The sequence below is a fragment of the Acinonyx jubatus genome, chromosome D1, assembly GCF_027475565.1.
Source record: "Acinonyx jubatus isolate Ajub_Pintada_27869175 chromosome D1, VMU_Ajub_asm_v1.0, whole genome shotgun sequence".
In the NCBI taxonomy this organism is placed as follows: domain Eukaryota; kingdom Metazoa; phylum Chordata; class Mammalia; order Carnivora; family Felidae; genus Acinonyx; species Acinonyx jubatus.
In genome coordinates, this window is record NC_069390.1 from 11,843,355 (window position 1) to 11,862,340 (window position 18,986).

Below are 18,986 nucleotides of genomic sequence, written 5' to 3' on the forward strand. Positions count from 1 at the left end.
CACACTCTTCTTTGGCCACTTTCCCCCAGTCTCCTCTGTTGGAACCTTCCTAATTTCATTAAACATCTATGTTCTTCTACATATTTTTATGGATGATCATAACAGAGTGTCTATTGGATTAGGTTAAGTCAGAAGGATTCTATCACCTGGAGGCCCCAGAGTGAATTGGAAATAGATGTCTCCAACTGGTGGGAGCCGAGCAAGGGTCCTGCCCTGAAGGGCACTTGGCTGTAACATGGCACAGAAATGGGAGAGCATGTGCTGTGAATGATGGGATGTGGCAGCAGGGAACAGAAGTTATGCACAACCATTCTCCCATCCCTTCTTAATGCATCCCCCTACATCTTATATATCTGATATAAGGTACTAAAACCAACTCATCATTGAACATTTTCTTCTTTATTTGAAAGCTTCCATTAGCAGCCACATTGTCTTCAGAGCTGGAGTTGAAAGCTTGGAGAGTGAAGAAAATTGTTGCTCAGTCTTCCCCCAAAAATATCCCAAGAGTCCCCTCTCTATGCCTCACTGATTCCATTCATTCACTGAACAAAAAGTTCATTGGTGGCTATACTATGCCAAGTGCTGTGCTTGATGCTTGAACTGTAAGGAAGAATAAGAGATGGTCCTACTTTCCAAGGAGATTACACTCTTCTGGGGAAATTTGCTACAAAAGGCCTGAAGAATGAGCAGAATAATCTGCCATTTGGTTAGTATGTCCATTGTCCTAGACAGGGCCAGAAATATACTGGCTTGTTGTAGAGCTGTGATTTGCCTCAAGATGTCTTTTGTTTTGTTTTTGTGCTAACAGATTTACTTAGACAACTTATATTTAGTGCCATATTTGAAGATTTGTTTGGTTATGCTCCTGTCCAATAGAATGGTCCCCTTGATTGGGTTTGCAGGTCTTCACAATTTCCCTCAGAAGTACATCTGTACACCATCCAACAGAACACTAAGCCCTTCATATACATATACATTTCATGATGTCCTCCTTAGGACAACCCACAAAGTAGGTATGATTATCCCCATTTTATAGATGAAGAAAGTAAATCTCAGAGAGTTTCAAGTAAAGTAATCTACCTAAAGTGACCCAGCTAGCAAGCAGAGGAGCCAAGGTTTGGGTCCTGGTCTGTTTGACTCCAAAGACCATGTTCTTAATCACTGTACTTCCTTTTGGTTTGATTTTGGCTACATACACCAATACCATATGACAGGTGCTAGATTTTCCAGGATAGTTATGATTTAAAAAAAAATGATGGGTCCTCTATCAGCCATCAAAATTACTCTGAGTTTCTTGTTTTTGTTAGTTTTTAGAAAATATGGTTACTCTTATAAATGTCTTTAAGTATCATATATACTTCAATCGGGTATATGTAATATAAATATATATACATATTCATGGGTATAAGAATGGAAAAAAATTCCTATGTGTATCTTATTTATATACTACTTTATTTCAGAAAGACTTCGAGGTGAATATACACACACATACACATACATGGCTAACCATTTTACCTATCCATCTTTATATTACCCACATGGTATTATATTAGATATTTTCCTGACTTTCTAACACAGACTTTTTCCTCTGTCATTAAACACACTTTGTAGACATTACTTTCATGTCTGTCCAGTGATCCATAATTTAGATATGCCATCATCAACTTAAGCATTCCTCTATAATGGATTTGGATCATTTCTACTTTTTAAAGTTTTAATTATTTAAGTAATCTCTACACCCAACATGGGGTATGAACTCATGATTCCGAGATCAACAGTCACATGTTTTTCTGAGACAGAAAACACCCCATTTTGGGATAATTTCTAAATTTATATTATCATAATACTGCAGTGAATTCCCTTATATTTACATATCTATAGATAACTATTATCGCTTCCTTGGGATGAGTTTCTAAAAGCAGAATTGTTGAATAAAAGGGTTTGCTCTATTTTTAAGATTGCTAGGGTATAATTCAAGTTTCTAGATTTTGCCAATTTATACTTGGGTAATTTCATTCCTGATCAACAATTTTTTCCTTCCTATGATTTTGTTCCTTAGGAAAAAGTAACTATACTCAATATAGTCTCTAGGACCTTTCCCGGAAGATTGCCTGCTTTCATGATGTCTGAAAATACTACTGATCCTATGACAACATTTGCACAAGTGTTTCAATGCCCAGGGATCTCAGGGTCCCTTGAGATAGTTTTTCTGAAAAGATTCGTTGTTCTTCATTTGTATCTGGACAGCTGAAGACATTTGCTCCTCAGATTCTTGGCCTGATTTGAATCAAATCAAATAAAATCAAATCTCTCTCAAATCATATTTGTTTCACCAAATATGTTACGGTACTTTCCATGGAATTGTAGAAAGATCACCAATGAACCCTGAGTCTAGCTGCAGTTCCAGGCTTTAGTTTCTCACTTTCAAAATGAAAGGTTTGGACTTGAAAATTTCTAAAGCCCTTTATTTTTGGCAGTGTATTATGTCCTACGTGATTTTTCCTTTCTCCTCTTGCTGGACACCTGTCTCATCTTTCCAGGTATTTTTGTTTGTATGTTTGTTTCCTTAGGTCATCTTCCTGGAAGAAGGAGGCTCAGGTGCTATACAATATGTTTGTGCTTCATGAATCCCAGAAGCTGCATATTCTGTATGAATCCCTGGAAAAGAGCATCCCTGAGTCCTTGAAGGTGAGAAAGCAGGGAGAAATCTGGGAGAGAGGGGTAAAGTGTGGGAATATAGGTTCAGGGCTCAGAACCTTCCAGGCAGATGGAAATACAAGTCTAAAGTCAGACTCCTTTGGCAAGGATGGTCTTAATACCCATATCCAGACACCTACTTTACTCCTTCTCCTTCTCCTCTTTTATACATTGTTTGAATCCATTCTACTGCTATCTCTAGTGGAATTCCTTATCTGCTCCAGGCTATTACAATATCTGCCTTTCTACAATATTACTAGCTTACCTACACTTGGTAACCGGAGTCATCTATCTGACACAAATATGATCATACCACTCCCTTGTTTTAAACTTTCAGTAGTGGTCCATGTCCAAGGCACAAAAGTCCACACTCCTTAATTCTGAGGTTTATCACAAAATGTCCCAGCCTCTTCTGCTTAATCTCCCAACATGTCTCTTCCATATACCACATGCTACAATCACCGAGCCCTCAAAGCTCATCAGGGATGATATAATCTGCCACAACTTCAAGCACTCATGCATGCTTTTTCTCTCACCTGGAATTACTTGCCTTTCTTCTCTGCTTTGCCAGGAAAATATTTTACTTATCTCTGAAGACCAAATTCAAATATTACTTTATCTGTAAGTTTCCTACCACTCCTAGAGAGGTAGTGACTTTCTTCTCTGAGATCCCACACAACCATATGCATGCATCTATCAGAATATGTGTCTTATTATGATCAAACTGTATACTTCCCCATCCTTGTAAACTTGAAGGCAGTGGCCATATCATACTCACCTTTGGATTTTCCACACTTGACACAAATCTGACACATAATATGTGCCAAAAATGGTATAGTATGAAATGAAAAAGATGGTATGAATTTTAAAAAAATGAATGAAAAAATATCAGACGAGCCATTTCCTAATGATTCACTGATTAACTTAGCTTTTTGTGGACCTTTCCTGGGCTTTTTTGCAGCATACTTCCTGATGGATAGTTCAGTGAGCCATCCCGAAAGCACTGGATTGATCTTGTCAAGTTCTCCTGTCTCCTGGCTTTATTGCCCATACCACCTACAAGACCCTACCTCAAAGAAAAACTTCATCTCCTCCTGTTTTGATCTGTTGCTCTTGTAGGTATATGGTGCCGTTTTCAACATTAAAAATTAAAATCCATTCAACATGGAGGTGCTGGTGGATGCCTGGCCAGATTATCAGATAGTCATTACTCGGCCTCAGCAAGAGGTGAGAGCATTAGTTACTGAATGCCAAGCCAGTCATGTTCAGGATGTTCTCTGTGTGTAAATGAGGGGACTGAAGCTGAGAACCTTGGCATCCCCGATACATATAGATTTTGGAATGGCTGCTTGGATTGGAGAGGGGGCAGTGAAATAAGGCATGGGTGTAAACCAAATGGCCAGTGATGCAGGGCTTATTAATAACATTGGGATCCCATCTGGTCAATTATTATATTATATTATATTATATTATATTATATTATATTATATTATTTAGAGTGAGTGAGCACATGGGAGAAGGGCAGAGGGAGAGAGAGACACAGAGAGACAGAGAGAGGGAAGAGAGAGTTCTAAAGCAGGCTCCACACTCATAGAGGTGCCAGACTTGGGGCTCAGTCTTGCAAAGTGTGAGATCATGACTTGAGCTGAAATCAAGAGTTGGTCGCTCAACCAACTGAGCCATGCAGGTGCCCCTGGTCAATTCTTTTCCATTGAGATTCTAATCACAGGCATATACCTCAAGATGTTTGTGGCTGGAAATGGTTAGGAAATGTTTTTTTTTCCTTGGATCTGAATGAACATAATCCAATAACATTTGAATCAGTACTGGGTTTGAGATCTAAATCTGTCAAGTTGTGTGAGCGTGGAAAGACTGCTGCTTTCTTCACTATAAAAAGTGAAGTTGACAGAAATTACTATGTCAGAGTATTGTTAAACTACAGATACATCATGTACAGTTGACCCTTGAACAATGCAGATGTTAGGGGCGCCAGCCCCCACTCAGTCAAAAATCTGCATATATTTCTTGACTTCCTCTAAAACTAAACTACTAATAGACTACTGTTGACTAGAAGACTTTATGATAGCATAGTCTATTAACACATATTTTGTATGTTACATGTATTATATACTGTATTGTTACAACAAAGTAAGCTAGACAAAAGAAAATGTCCTTAAAATCATAAGGAAAATACACTTATCGAATTAAAAAAAAATTGCTTGAAAGTGGACTCACGCAGTTCAAACCTGTGTTGTAGAGCCAACTGTCTATTTAATAAAAATGTCTTTCCCATCTTTCAGATTTGGGGAGTATAAGTATTGAATCCCTTCCATCCCAGAGTTAAAATATCCCAGATAGGGGCGCCTGGGTGGCTCAGTCGGTTAAGCATCCAACTTCGGCTCAGGTCGTGATCTCGCAGTCTGTGAATTCGAGCCCCGTGTAGGGCTCTGTGCTGACAGCTTGGAGCCTGGAGCCTGCTTCAGATTCTGTGTCTCCCTCTCTCTGACCCTCCCCCGTTCATGCTCTGTCTCTCTGTGTCTCAAAAATAAACATTAAAAAAAATTTTAGCAGCGCCTGGGGGGCTCAGTCAGTTGGGCATCCAACTTCAGCTCAGGTCATGATCTCACAGTTCGTGGGTTCAAGCCCTGCGTCAGGCTCTGTGCTGACAGCTCAGAGCCTGGAGCCTGTTTCAGATTCTGTGTCTCCCTCTCTCTCTGCCTCTCCCCCACTCAAGTTCTATCTCTGTCTCTCTCAAAAAAAATTTTTTTTAAAAATTTAAAAATTTTTAAAAAATATCCCAGATATTTTAACCACTCCTCCCACACTTCTCCATTTACATAGTTATCAGGAGAATTAGAACCCAACCTTACCTGTAAAAACCCCCAGGGGAGTATCTGCTGCAGAAGGTGAGCAAGAATGCAGGGCAGTGAGAGACTGGGCTCTCCCCTCCAGGTGTCGCTGTGAACCCGCTGTGATGGCTCTTTCTAAAAGTCCTCTCTGTTCACTTGCACAGCAAGGGCCAGTCACCATGCTAGCACCAGAGTGCTGAGTCAGAATTAGCCTAGGCATGGCTTTCTCACAGACCCACAGTCTTGACTCCAACCCTGTTCCCATTATTTCTCCCTATAAGGTAGACACTCTGTCTTTTAGACCCTTAACACGCCCTGCTGGTGCACCTCCCATCCCAGGCAAGAAAGGTCCTTAAGCACCGTCCCAAGAGCAGGTGCCTTCAGGGTACCATCCAAAAGCGACCAGCAGAAATCTGTGAATAGTGGTTTATTTCTCAAGGGATTCCAAGGCCATTTTCTGCCCACACCTCTGGGAAAAACAGAGGGTATCAAACAATGGAGTCTGCAGTGCTCCAGGCATATGCAAGAGCATTTTGTAAATTGTACTGCTGTGTAAATAAGGTTGACCGTTTGTTGTATCAGGAGATGAAGGATGACCTGGATCATTATACCAACACTTACCAAATCTTCACCAAAGCTCCTGACAAGTTAGAGGAGGTCCTGGCACAGCCCCAGGTTATCAATTGGGACCAAGTCTTCCAGATCCAAGGTAACTGATCTGAGTTAAGAAGCAAAGACCTCTGGTTCATCACAGCAGATGTGGAAGGGGGCAGACAGTGGCTGTCTTTCTCTTCTCTCCAGGTTGCCAAGAGAGCTTTCAAGAGGCAATAAGAAAGATTTCGGCTTCAAAATCAGTGCGGGTGGATTACGTGAAGACGATACTCATTATGACAGAAATGCCGGTGGAACCCAATGATGACCAGGTGGATGTGATGGAGTCATTTAAAATGCCCAAAGTGGATGACAATACCAAGTGAGATTTTGCCTTTTGCTTCCCAAATTCCTGATAAGAAATCATTGAGTTGTCGTAAGGGCCAGACTTGGAAAGGCAAGATTTGAGACTAAATTATGGGGTACACAGTTGTAGGGGTAAAGGGAGGGAACTATATTAGCTGAGGTTTGCTGAGCATGGGCAGGGTCTTCATTAGATGAGGTTATTTCCATATATATATTTAACTCACTTGAAGCCTTCCTGGGAGGGTACAGGACATCATGGTGACATAGAGAATCTTTACTGAGATTATTTTCAATTTCTTGCAAAAATACTACATGCTAGGGGTGCCTGGGTGGCTCAGTCAGTTAGGCATCAGACTTTGGTTCAGGTTCATGGGTTCAAGCCCAGTGTTGGGCTGTGGGCTGACAGCTTGGAGCCTGGAGCCTGCTTCAGATTCTGTGTCTCCCTTTCTCTGCCCCTCCCCCGCTTGTGCTCTGTCTCTCTGTCTCTGTCTCTCTCCCTCTCTCAAAAATAATAAATAAACATTAAAAAAATACTGCATGCTATACCAAGTATACAAGCATTCAAAGTAAAAAGCGAAAGTTTGCCCACTTAGATTCTCCGCAATCTTTCTTTCAGGTGTAAATTTTTTCTTTAAGCTTATTTATTTATTTTGAGAGAGTGAGCAAGAAGAGGGGATGGGCAGAGAGAGAGGTAAAGAGAGAGAATTCCAAGCAGGCTCTGCAGTGTCAGTGCAGAGCCCAACATGGGACTTGAACTCATGAACTATGAGATCATGATCTGAGCCGAAGTCAGATGCTTAACTGACTGAGCCACCCAGGCGCCCCCAGGTGTAAATATTCTTAATATTAGTGTGTATGCTTTTAGTACTTTGTGTGTATGAATTGGTTTTGATGTTTTCCTTTTTCTTTTGTTTTTACAACATAGGAAATTATTGTACTGCAACCTTTCTCATTCAATAGGTTATATAAACCTTTCATGTAAGCTCATATGGGTATCTTCATGTATTTTGGCAGCTGCATAGATTTCCATAAGAGGGAGATGCACAATTATGTATTCCCATATTAACACACTTTTAATTTATCTCCAGTTCTTCCTAATAACAAAAATTCTACAAGAAATGTCATCGTAAACAGATCATTGCACAAGTTGTATAAATATTTCTGAAAGATAAATCCTGGAGTTGGAATTGTTGGGTAACATAATATGTATATTAAATGGAAGATATTCTCAAATTGGATTTTAAGACTTTGATACATTTATTTAAAATTTTTTTTAATGTTTATTCATTTTGAGAGCCAGGGAGAGTGTGAGCAGGGGAGGGGCAGAGAGAGAGAAGGAGACAGAATCCGAAGCAGGCTCCAGGCTCTGAGCTGTCAGCACAGAGCCCAATGCAGGGCTTGAACTCATGAACCTGACAGGTGATGACCTGAGCTGAAATCTGATGCTTAACTGACTGAGCCATGCAGGTGCCCCAAGACTTTGATAAAATCAATATGTGATAGCATAACGTAGAAACAACCAAAGTGTCCATCAATAGGAATGCAGGTCAATTCCTTATGGTATAATCCAGACAAAGGAATAATATGCAGCCATTAACAAGAAGGAATCAGCTCTATAGGAACTAATATGGAAAGAATTCCAAAATATAATGCTAAGTAAAAAACACAACAAATAAAATAGAATAATATATACAGTATGCTATCATAGTATGTAAACATCTTAAATTGCATCAAACACCTCTGGAAGGTTACATAAATATATTGCATTCCTGGTAGACTTTAGAGAAGGTAAATGGATAATAGGAGATCAAAGAAAAAAGAAAGACTTATTTTTCATTAATATCCATTTATGCTCTATAATTATATTGCTAATTCAAAAAATAAAATAAAATAAAAACATATGCTCACACATGCAACTAATTTAGCCAGGAGAGCCAACAATATTCAAATCTTGCTGTGGCCCAGCTGTGTTCCCATGAGAATCTTAGAAGAAACATATGCATAGGGAAAAGTGGTAAATGGGGATTCAATAATACTATAACTCTGAAAATCTGGAATGGAGTACCTGCCCTAAGGTGATCTTTCTTTCCTCTAAACCCAAATGCATATTTTGATATCTTGCCAGCCTCAGTTTGGCTCTGCCACAAGACAAGGTCAGGTGAGATGCTTGAGATCTCTGAAGAAGCAGGGCCAGGAAAGGTCAGGCAGGCAGAGAGAAAAGAAGGCCCCACCCATGTGTGGACAATTTGGTGTGCAGCAACCCCACTTACTGGCAGACATAAAGTGACCTTAAAACTGATGAATTCCTGAAAACTCTTTCTCCCAGGGGCAGGTAGTTGAAACTTCCTTGGGCTCTTCCATCTGTCCCAACCTCCCCTACCCACAGAGGATGTGATTCTGATTTTGCAGATGAGAAGACTCAGTCTCAGATAACTTGTCCAGTGAGAGAACCAGGATGAAATCCTATTGTTATCACCAAAAAATCTGATATTCTTTTCCTGTATTGGTGCTTGTTAAATTTCATTTTTGGTACTTTCCTAGAGGTATGTGGTGATGGGCTTTGGGACACATGAAGCTTAAGATCAACATGGCTCTCATCTTCCGGTGATACACGTTTTTTGGAAATATCTGTTGAAAGAAGTATTACCTTGTGTCTTTAGATATTTTGTGGGAGAGAATTCAAACTACATATTTCACACATGCATCTTTGAACAAAATTGAGGACTGCTCTGGTGTATCTATAGCCTTCCTCTTTTAAGACATATGCTTATCTTCTTCCTTGGGATAAATGGTTAGACTTTTCTGAGATGTACTGTACTATATGATGCTAACTCTCTGTTATGAAATGTATCATTAAGTACATAGGGTGATAGCCCTCTTAATTATTTGGGAACACTTTCAAGGGGACAAAGAATTAGTTTTTTGTCCACCTGTTTCCTCTTCTAGGCTGTGGGATCCTCAAGGAAAGGATTGGTGTCATATTCATTTTCTACAATCCTGGTGTTTTGTAAATGTTGGCTGAATAAATGCACATTTTTTTTTCTTGACAGGAAAGGAAGCTTTCAGAACATTTCCTTGGATCCCTCCCATGCAGGGCTTGTGAATGAACAGTGGACATTTGGGAAAAATGATAGGAGCTTGAAATATATTGAACGCTGCCTCCAGAATTTTCCAGGATTCGGTGTGCTGGGTCCAGAGGGGCGCCTTATCTCTTGGATTGTGATGGAACAGTCCTGTGAGATGAGAATGGGCTACACTGTCCCCAAATACCGAAAGCACGGCTATATGAAGAAAACCAGTGTTCACCTTATGAATTATGTTATTCAGAAAAAAGTGCCATGTTATTTTCATGTGTCAGAACATAAAGAAGAATCCAATCAGGCACTGAGGGATCTGAAGTTTAAGGCTGCTTCTTGTGGTTGGCATCAGTGGAAATGCAGTCCTGAGAAATATTGTTGATTAGTGCCATTTTCTATTGCAAGCCTTCCTCATCAGTGAAAAAAAGTATCCGTTCACATACAATCATGATAATTTGTATTAGCACAAAAACATCCAATTATTTTGGTTCCGTGCATTACTTAACCCATGCTTGTACAATATTTTTGTCTTCCTCCACATTACAGAGAACTAGAAGCTTGAACTTTCGGTGTTAGGTTTTTCCTTTATGGTGACAGACATTTCAGAATTAAAATCATCCAATGTTAATCATTAGTGCCAAGATAACCCTTTCAGAGCAACATTTTCCTCTTTGAAGTCTTCTTTCATGAAAGTCTACTACTTTTTCATGCTTCTATGTTTAAGAATAAAAAGACTGTTTTGAGAAGTGTCTCCTCTGGTATTCTCTCCTTCCTCTGACAAAATTTTCCAAAGGACCCTTGAAAAGCCCTCAGCTTTTGATCCTGCGTGCCCTCTCAAGAGTTTTGAGATATTTTACTGAATTAAATTATGTAGCCATCAGTGAACATTTGGTTTTCTGATTGGCTTTTAATCACAGGGGCTGGGTAGGTTGACTTGTGTGTCTTAACTTCATATTTTCAATACAACTTTTCTGTCCTGTATTGGTTTCCTATTGTTGTTGGGAAATCGAAGAGTCAGCAAGGTCAGTACCTTCTGGAGTTTGGAGGGGAGAATCCATTTTCTGGTCTTTTCCAGCTTGAATAAGCTGCCCTCATGCCTTGGCTGTGGTCCGGCATCCCTTTGCTCCCACTATTTCTGTTTTCCCCCTGTACCCTTCATCTCTTTCCATGTCCCTCTCACAAGGACACTTGTCAGTAAACTCAGAACCCACTTGGGTAAGTCAGGATAGTCTTCCCATCTTAAGATCTTTATTTGATCACATCAGCAAAGTCCTTATTACAATATAATTTAACATTTGAAGCTTCTAGGCATTAGGAGCTGCTATCATTGGGGGTCATTATCCAGTCTACCATATATGAGTGTCAGGTTTGTGTTACTCTATGAGCAAAGTCACCACATACGTTCAGAACTCATATGTTCTCAGTCAGAGACTGACTAGCATTTGTATATCTTAGGTCCATATTCATGGGAGAACTTACTCTAGTTTGAACCCTGTGTCTATCAAAAATTCTATCAACTATGACTTAGAGGTCAAGGCCATGTACAAACATTGATATGCAGGGCCCATTCATATAAGGGATTTGGGGACGAAGGCACCACAGATAATGTTTACTTAAATCTAAGTAAAAAAGAACCAACATCTTCATCTTGAAAATGCCCTTAGTGCTTGAAAATAGATGCCCACCCAGGTTGGTAAAAAATGATAGAGTCACACATTAACAATAGACAAAGGCCTTAACAGCCCTGTGACTCCATGAGCAGCATTCTCTGAGCAGAGATAGGCTTCCAGCCACCCTACCTATACACTAAGGTAACACCTTAGGAATTCAGATTCCTTCTGGATACCACTTTTCCTGCCCTAATTTACACTCCAGGACTGACTGGGTCCTTCCTTGTAATCGATCTCTGTGGCAGCCACAACTCATCTTGGCTGTAGAACAGAAAGTAGAAAGCTCTTATTCAAGACAGTGTCAAAGGAATCAGAGACACAATAAAATGAGGGAGAAAGGGCACATGCTAATAATAGCTTATATCTAGATCCTACTTAACAGGTTCCAGGCTGCATTCTACGTGCTTGGCACACTTTAACTCATTTGGAGCTCACAACTGCTCTGAGAGGCAGGCATGGTTACTGCAGAAGAGAAAAGCAGGGGGCGCCTGGGTAGCTCAGTTGGTTAAATGTTCGCAGTTCACGTGATCAAGCCCCACGTTGGGCTCTGCACTGACAGCATGGAGCCTGCTTGGGATTCTCTCTCTCTCCCTCTCTCTCTCTCTGCCCCTCCCCCCCCTCTCAAAACTAAAAAAAAGAAATTTTTTTAAAGCAGAAGAAGAGAAAACCACACTAGAGAGTGTTACATCTTTGTCTAAGGCCCAGGCCACCAAACTATAATAGCCAACTCAGGAACTGAATTGAGTTTGTGTGGCTCCCAAGCTGGTACTCTTAACCTCTGGGTTATCACCTATGACAAATGGCTAAGGCTTAATAAACACTGACAAATAAGCTGACATATGGATTCCTGTCCGCTGTCTGTTTTCTTATCTGTAATTGGAAAGTATGCAGTGGCCTTAAATATAGTCACAATGTTAACCATCACCACTACCTACACCAAAATTTTTCATCATCTTCATCACGAGCTCTAGACCCATTAAACAATAACATCCCATTTCCTTGTCCCCCAGCTCCTGCTAAACTTTATTCTACTTTCAGTCTTTATTAATTTGCCTGTTCTAGATACCACATATAAGTGGAATTGTACAACATCTGTCCTTCCGTGTCTGGCTTATTTTACTTAACAATGCTCTCAAAGTCTATCCATGTTGTAGCATCCATCAAAACTTCACTCCTTTTATGGCTATATGATATTCCATTGTATGTATATACCACATTTTGTTTATCATTCATCTGTTTATGGTTATTTATTTGGGTTGTTTGCACCTTTTGGCCATTGTGACTCATGCTGCTATGAACATGGGTGTTACAAATTTTCTGTTTGAATTCCTGCTTTCAGTTCTTTGGGGTATATAACAAATGGCTAAGACTTAATAAACACTGACAAATGAGCTGAGGTATGGGTTCATACTAGAAGTGAAACTGCTGGATCTTCAGTAGCTCTGTTTAACTTTTTTCCCTTAGTTTTTTTGAGATATAATTAACTCACAGTACCACATAAGTTTAGGGTGTGTAGAAAATGAATGGCTTACCTATATTGTGAAATGATTACCACAGTAAGTTTTATTAACATCCATCATCTCACAGAGATACAAAAATAAAAAGGTAAAGAAAAGGATGTAATTTTTCTTGTGATGAGAAATTTTAGGGTTTACTATCTTAACAACTTTCTCCTATACCATACAGTGGTGTTAGCTATAGTTTTAGTGAAAATCTCTATCACAATTTATGTGATGGCCAAGCTCCAAAGCCCGTGCACACAGTGACCCATTATTAAAAATCCCCTTGAATGGACAAACCCAGGGTTAAGGCATTTATAGAACAGTTTCAGGAAATTCAACATTACTTGGAAATTAGAAAATAGTTAGAGGAAAAGATGTTGGGAAACAGGCAACCATGAGAGAAGAGATGATTCTCATGGAAAGAATGGAAGGAGTTTGTTTCAAGAGATGGAAGGAGATCAGCTCCCAGAGCTGACATGGAAATAGTAGTATTGAGGAGAGTTCTAGTCAGACCAGTGGGTTTTAGACATATTTACAAGCCCTGGGCTAGTACTTTAAATCCCTTCTGTGTCTCAATTTTCTCAGATGTGAAATGGGAATCAGCCTCCTCCAGACATTGTTTGCTCAGCACAGTGCCTAGTACATAACAAGCACTCAATGCACTATTATTAGTGCAAATGTTTCAAGTTTTTTTTTAAAACAAATACCTGTTGCATGCCTACTATGTGCCAAGCAGTGTTTTAGGGTCTCTGGACATAAGAGTGGACACACTGCCTCCATGGACAGAGCCTTTTCTCTTTAATCTCCTCACATTCATTTTGTTTGAAATCCTGGCTCTGTGACCTAATGGACAAGGACAGGTCTGGATCCATAGATGTGGGGTGAGGGAGAAGTGACAGTTACTTCACACCTCCCCTGCTCTATTCTCCACATCATACAGGAGATGACAGATCATTTAAATTTCTACACCAACACCTACCACATCTTCATCAGGGCACCCTGGAAACTCCAGGAAATCCTGGATTCTCACAGGGTCGTCATCTGAAACAAGCTTCCAAATGCAGGGTAACCAGATGGATGGATGAAGAAGAGTCCTCCAGCTCCATCTTGGGGTTTGCTCAAATTGTGGATTGTGAGTGGATTGCCACCTGCCATAGACTGTAAAGGCTGACAGTGTGTGGAGCTTAATGTTGAGATATAACTACAACAAAAAAGTAGGACATGCATTTTAAAGTATGTATGTTGCTCATTAAATTGCACAGTAATTTGGCATAAACATTAATTTGTATACATGAAAATAGTGAGGATTATGTCAGTAGAGCAGACCAACCACTTGTGGGCCAAGGTTTCAGAAAGTGTATGCTGGGCGGGACACCTGGGTGGCTCAGTCAGTTAAGCATCCGACTCTTGGTTTCTGCTCAGGTCATGATCTCAGAGGTTTGTGGGTTCAAGCCCTGTATCAGGTCCACACTGACAGCACGGAACCTGCTTGGGATTCTCTCTCTCCTTCTCCCTCTCTCTACCCCTACACCACTTGCTCATTCTGTCTCTTTCTCTCAAAACAAATAAACAAAAACTTAAAAAAAAGTGTATGCTGGGAGATGGGAGAAGTTGAGGCCCCTCAAGAAGCCTCCTCCTCTTTCCTACTAGTTTTGTTTTACAAGCTGGCCAGAGGGACCTAATATTCAAAAGCACAAAATGACTGAGAGTATAGGGACTCCAGGAAGAAAATCAAAATGGATAGGTTTTGTGGGTTTGCTGTGTCTGATCATCTCTTTCTCTAATAACAGAAGCCAAATGAAACCAACAAACCAACAAAGCAACACAATCTGCCCCAAAGAACATTGAAAGCCATAGTTAAAAGTGGCAGCTGGTGAGAAGAGAAGGAATGGGGGGAAGAGGTGCAGGTGAGTCAATTAGTGAAATACAAACAGCTGGTCTGTATCTCAGTCTGCTGTAAGAGCGTGATGTATATAGCTTGCATTCCTAACACCTAGCACAAAAGGGATTTGAGATAAGTAGGAAACACTTGGAATGTGGACACAGTGCACCATTAGGGAATAGACAGAAATTATTTCTGAGAAAGTAGCAGGAGAAAGGGAGAGGATGGTTTCCCAGAGGATGAGTTAGGAGAAGAGCACGGAAAGGGATAATACCAAAGAAAACGAAAATATTTTGAATTTTTGCCACTACTAGTCCTGTCTTAGTGTACTGAACACCTTTCCACCTACACACATACTTAACTGTCTTTATTAAGACAAGAAGAGAGGCAAAGAACAAATAGATGTGTATTTGAGGTGTGATGGATAGTCGTAAGCAGTTATAGTAAGTTGGCAGAATTGGACTGAACTTTGTCTTTAAGTTTCAAGATAGGCTAAAACTAAACTCTTGGCCCATAAAAAGATGTATGGGTATGTGGGATAGGAGACAGAGAAGGACCTGAAATTAATGCCTAGCCTACATTTCTTCTCTTTTTGAGGGTCAGTATGGCAGGGATTAAGATCCAGTGTATTACATGCAGCACATCTGGCAGAATGAGCCAGAATCCAAGTGTTCTTTCTTCATGTCTGTATGATATGGTTCTCATTTGAAAATTTTTCTTTGCAGAGCAGACATGGACTTCAAAATGTCTTTGCTAATGGTCTCCCGTGCAGGGTTGGTGAATAGTAACTGAAAATTTGGTCAGAATGAATGGAGTCTGAGTATTAACTAGTGCTGAATCCAGTGCTTTCTGTTCTACTGAGAGATACGCATCTCCTGGAGTGCAACACAGCAGTCCTGAGAAGGGAGAATGGCTTTTACCCATCCAGTATCCACCTTCATAGTTTCTCAGGGCAGGTCACAGGACACATGGTGAAACACTTCATTCAGCAAGGCATCCCATTTTATGGACATGAGGCAGAGGAAGTTGAACAAACCCTAAGGATCGTAAAACACTCAGGTTTCTGAACTGCTTCCCAAGCCTGGCATCAGTGGAAATGTGCCCCTGCTTAGGTCGTCCCAACTGGTGGACCCAAAGCATCCTAATCTTTTGGAATTAAAAAATATTTATTACATACCTTGATCACATCTTCCCCTTCCTTTTGTCTACTAAGTTAATGAGACCTATTATGTGCAGGTCAGAGCTTAGAAATGATTAAGACACATCATTGGATGTTTGCACTGGGAACAGACCTCAGAAACTATCTGCTCCAATCCCCTTAGGTTTTTCCTCTGGTTCTCTAAAACTGCTATTACCCAATCCCTGAAAAGCCCCTGTGCAGCCTTCAGATATGGATTTATGGGTGACTTCCAGAGGGAAGTTTCCCACGACTCACCCACCATTAATACCCCACCTAGATCCATTTTCCCCGATGCATGTTCTCTTAGAACCCTGTAGTTCTCCTTCTATAACTTGTCCCAAATGCAATTAAATACTCGTACAATTATGTGTTAAATGCTTGCTCTCTCCTCAACACTGGAAAGAAAAATTCGAGGCTGCAAAAATATATTGAAACTTTAGCTCAAAGACCTAGCCAGGAACTTATCAGTTAATACCTGCTGAACAAATGGATAATGAATGAATATATATAATAAATTAATAAATAAAAATAAATGAATTAATGAAACTTCATGGGGTAGTTGTTAAGATGAAATAAGAAAGGATATATGTTAGCCTAACATGCACAATGCCTAATGACATATATTAGAAGCTTATGAAATAATATTAGATTCCTTGGTTTCTCAAACCCTCAGAAGAAAAGTATTAACATTTTATTTTCAACTTTTTAATACTTCTTGTTGCAACTTATATATTTTTCATATTATTTAAGTCTTTTGATAAGCGCAATTCAAATGACTCCATGATATTGTCACATCATATATTAATTTAGATGCTTTTGGCTTCAAGCAAGGAAAAAAAACACAACCCTGATTCAAAATGGCTTTAGTCATGAGAAAATTTGTTATCCCACAAAACTGAGAGTCCAAATTCAGTCCAAATCTGGTTTAAAGCTCAATGGTGTTATCAAGGAGCTGGGTTCTTTCTCTTTGTCTGATTACCATGGCTTTCATCCTAGGGTTGTTTCTCCTTATGATTGTGATTTGGCTGCCAGTGGAGGGCCTTGTTAACATGCAGCAAGAGAGACACAGACATGGAAAATCCCATTAGACCTGTACTTTCCAGGGGAAAGTCATGCTCTCGTGGCTTAAACGAGTGGCTCTCTAATAATTATGAATATGCATTCCCAACTTATCACATTTTTTCACTTGAGTTAATGTTACACCACTTCACATACGATGCCTGAATTTAAAAACAGTATAATTCCATTTGTCCCCACTGGTGCCATTGTTAAATATTTTATGCTGTTATTATACAGTTATGATATCTGAATTAAAAATACTGAATTGTTTTTAAGGAATTTAAGAAAAGAAAGAAACACAGGTTTTAAGTCATGGAATATTTTCAGTGCTCTCCCTTCCTAACTGTAGTTCCAAAAATGTTGTGGAAGTTCATTTCCTTCTAGCCTACAGACTTTCTCTTTTGTTTGGCAGCTCTGCCTCATTTATCTGAAAATGTTTATATTTTGACTTCATTTTGAAAGGATGTTTTGCTTGATATGGAATTTTAGGTTGAGAGTTATTTTTGTTTCATATTATGCATCTTCCAAAAATCAGCTGTTATTTGTAATTTTATTGCCCTATGTGTAATACATCTTTTTTTTCCTCTGGTTGCTTTTAAGGTTGTCTCTTTATACAGGGTTTTCAGTAGTTTAATCACCATGTGTCTGGGTGTGTTTTTCTTTCTGTTTATCTTGCTTGACTTTCACTGAGCTTATTCTAAAAGGGGAGCATCCTAAATCCTTTAGTCTTTCCAAATAAGGAATTTCTTTATTTACAGTTAAGAACTCTGATTCTATACATCAACTCTGAACAATAGCAGTCTCATCTTGTTGGTGCTTGTGAAAGGGGAGGGAAGGAAAGAGTTATTTCTTACAGAGGTCCACCTACTTCCCTGTGTTTAGCCAGCTGGTTTCATGGCCCTGAGTGACAGGAACTTTACCACCAGAAAGCAGTTGAGCTTTCTGGGGAAAGAGCTTCAGGAGGCATACTGCCAACCTATCAACATTAGGGAGCCGCCTCTCTGAACATGAGAGAAGGACTGCATTTCATACCCTGTTGCCAGAAGTTTGTACAGATAGTATATTTCACCTTCTAGAATAGCCTACAGACTCCTGTCTTTTCTTTGGGATCTCTCCAGAGACTAAGATTGACAGCTTGCAGGTAAGAAAGAGGAGAATCATTGCTCTGGGACCCCTCATCTCCTTTTGCTTCCCCACAAAAGTAGAACGAATCAAAATGCTACTGTTGGATATAAATAAGAATTTCTCAACTTGTTTGTGTTGAGAATTATGCCAGACAAAAAAGAAGCTCTTTCATTTCAGAAACGTGTATCAGGCACCTACTGTGCATAGGGCAATATCCTACTTCTGAGAGAAATTCTTCACAGGGTAAAACCAGGTTCTTGTTTTGAATTGGTAAATAAATGTGAAGAGATCTGGGAGCTTGCTCTTGGTAGAGGGATGACAGAAAATCTAACAGCCTTTAGAAGGAATCTGCTGGTTTGGATGACATATAACACAATTTATAGATGTACTATGTAAACATTATCCTATTTAACCCCCTAGTAACATTGTAAGGTAGTCAAATTTTTTGCCTTGGATAAATGATGACCAAGGAAATTAAGTGCCCTGCTTAGAGGTGCAAAGGGACAAGGTAGATTGTAGTAAGGGGACTGTAATACAGATGAGATTAATTGTAAATTTAAAACCATAAAAAATGTAATTTAAAAAAAGTCTCAGCTGTAACACTCCTATGATATTATTTGGTGTTTCCATCTATATTTTCATATTATATATGTGACTTATATAAACACACACATAAAAAGACTTTACATATCTGATTAGAATTTATATATTGTCAGTTTCTGCCTTTTTTGTGTTCGTCTTAAGTCTTCATATAGCAGCATATATATCATAACTTCCATGTTAATGGGTCTTAGAGTAGTAAAGTAATAATAGACAATTATTTATGTAAATTGTCTGAGATTGTGTCTGGTACTTCTCCACAAGTTGGTATGGCTTTAGAAAATTTTTGATAGGGAATTTTTCTTCATTTGAGTTGTTTTCTTTGGAAAAATTCCAAATATTGGAATGGTTTCATCAAAGGTTTCAAAGTGTCCTTTATAGGACTTTG

The 18,986-nt window shown here is 39.5% G+C and overlaps 2 protein-coding genes across 4 annotated transcripts in view; both read left to right on the forward strand.

The window, feature by feature from the left end:
• Window positions 1–2,164: 2,164 nt before the first annotated feature.
• On the forward strand, window positions 2,165–10,469 carry GLYATL2 (glycine-N-acyltransferase like 2). The gene is made up of 5 exons (XM_015085000.3): window positions 2,165–2,688; window positions 3,817–3,924; window positions 6,129–6,255; window positions 6,348–6,519; window positions 9,554–10,469. The coding sequence occupies exons 2-5, from the start codon at window positions 3,862–3,864 to the stop codon at window positions 9,960–9,962; spliced, it is 771 nt and encodes a 256-aa protein (XP_014940486.2). The 5' UTR covers window positions 2,165–2,688; window positions 3,817–3,861; the 3' UTR covers window positions 9,963–10,469.
• A 7,314-nt stretch (window positions 10,470–17,783) lies between these two features.
• Window positions 17,784–18,986, forward strand: part of GLYAT (glycine-N-acyltransferase) — a 60,400-nt gene continuing 59,197 nt past the window's right edge. For 2 of the 3 annotated variants that reach the window (XM_053203138.1, XM_053203140.1), the window contains exon 1: window positions 17,784–18,014. The gene's annotated coding sequence lies outside the window, so the exon portion shown is untranslated. The remainder of the gene's footprint in view (window positions 18,015–18,986) is intronic. The other variant, XM_015085004.3, reaches the window with a different exon arrangement.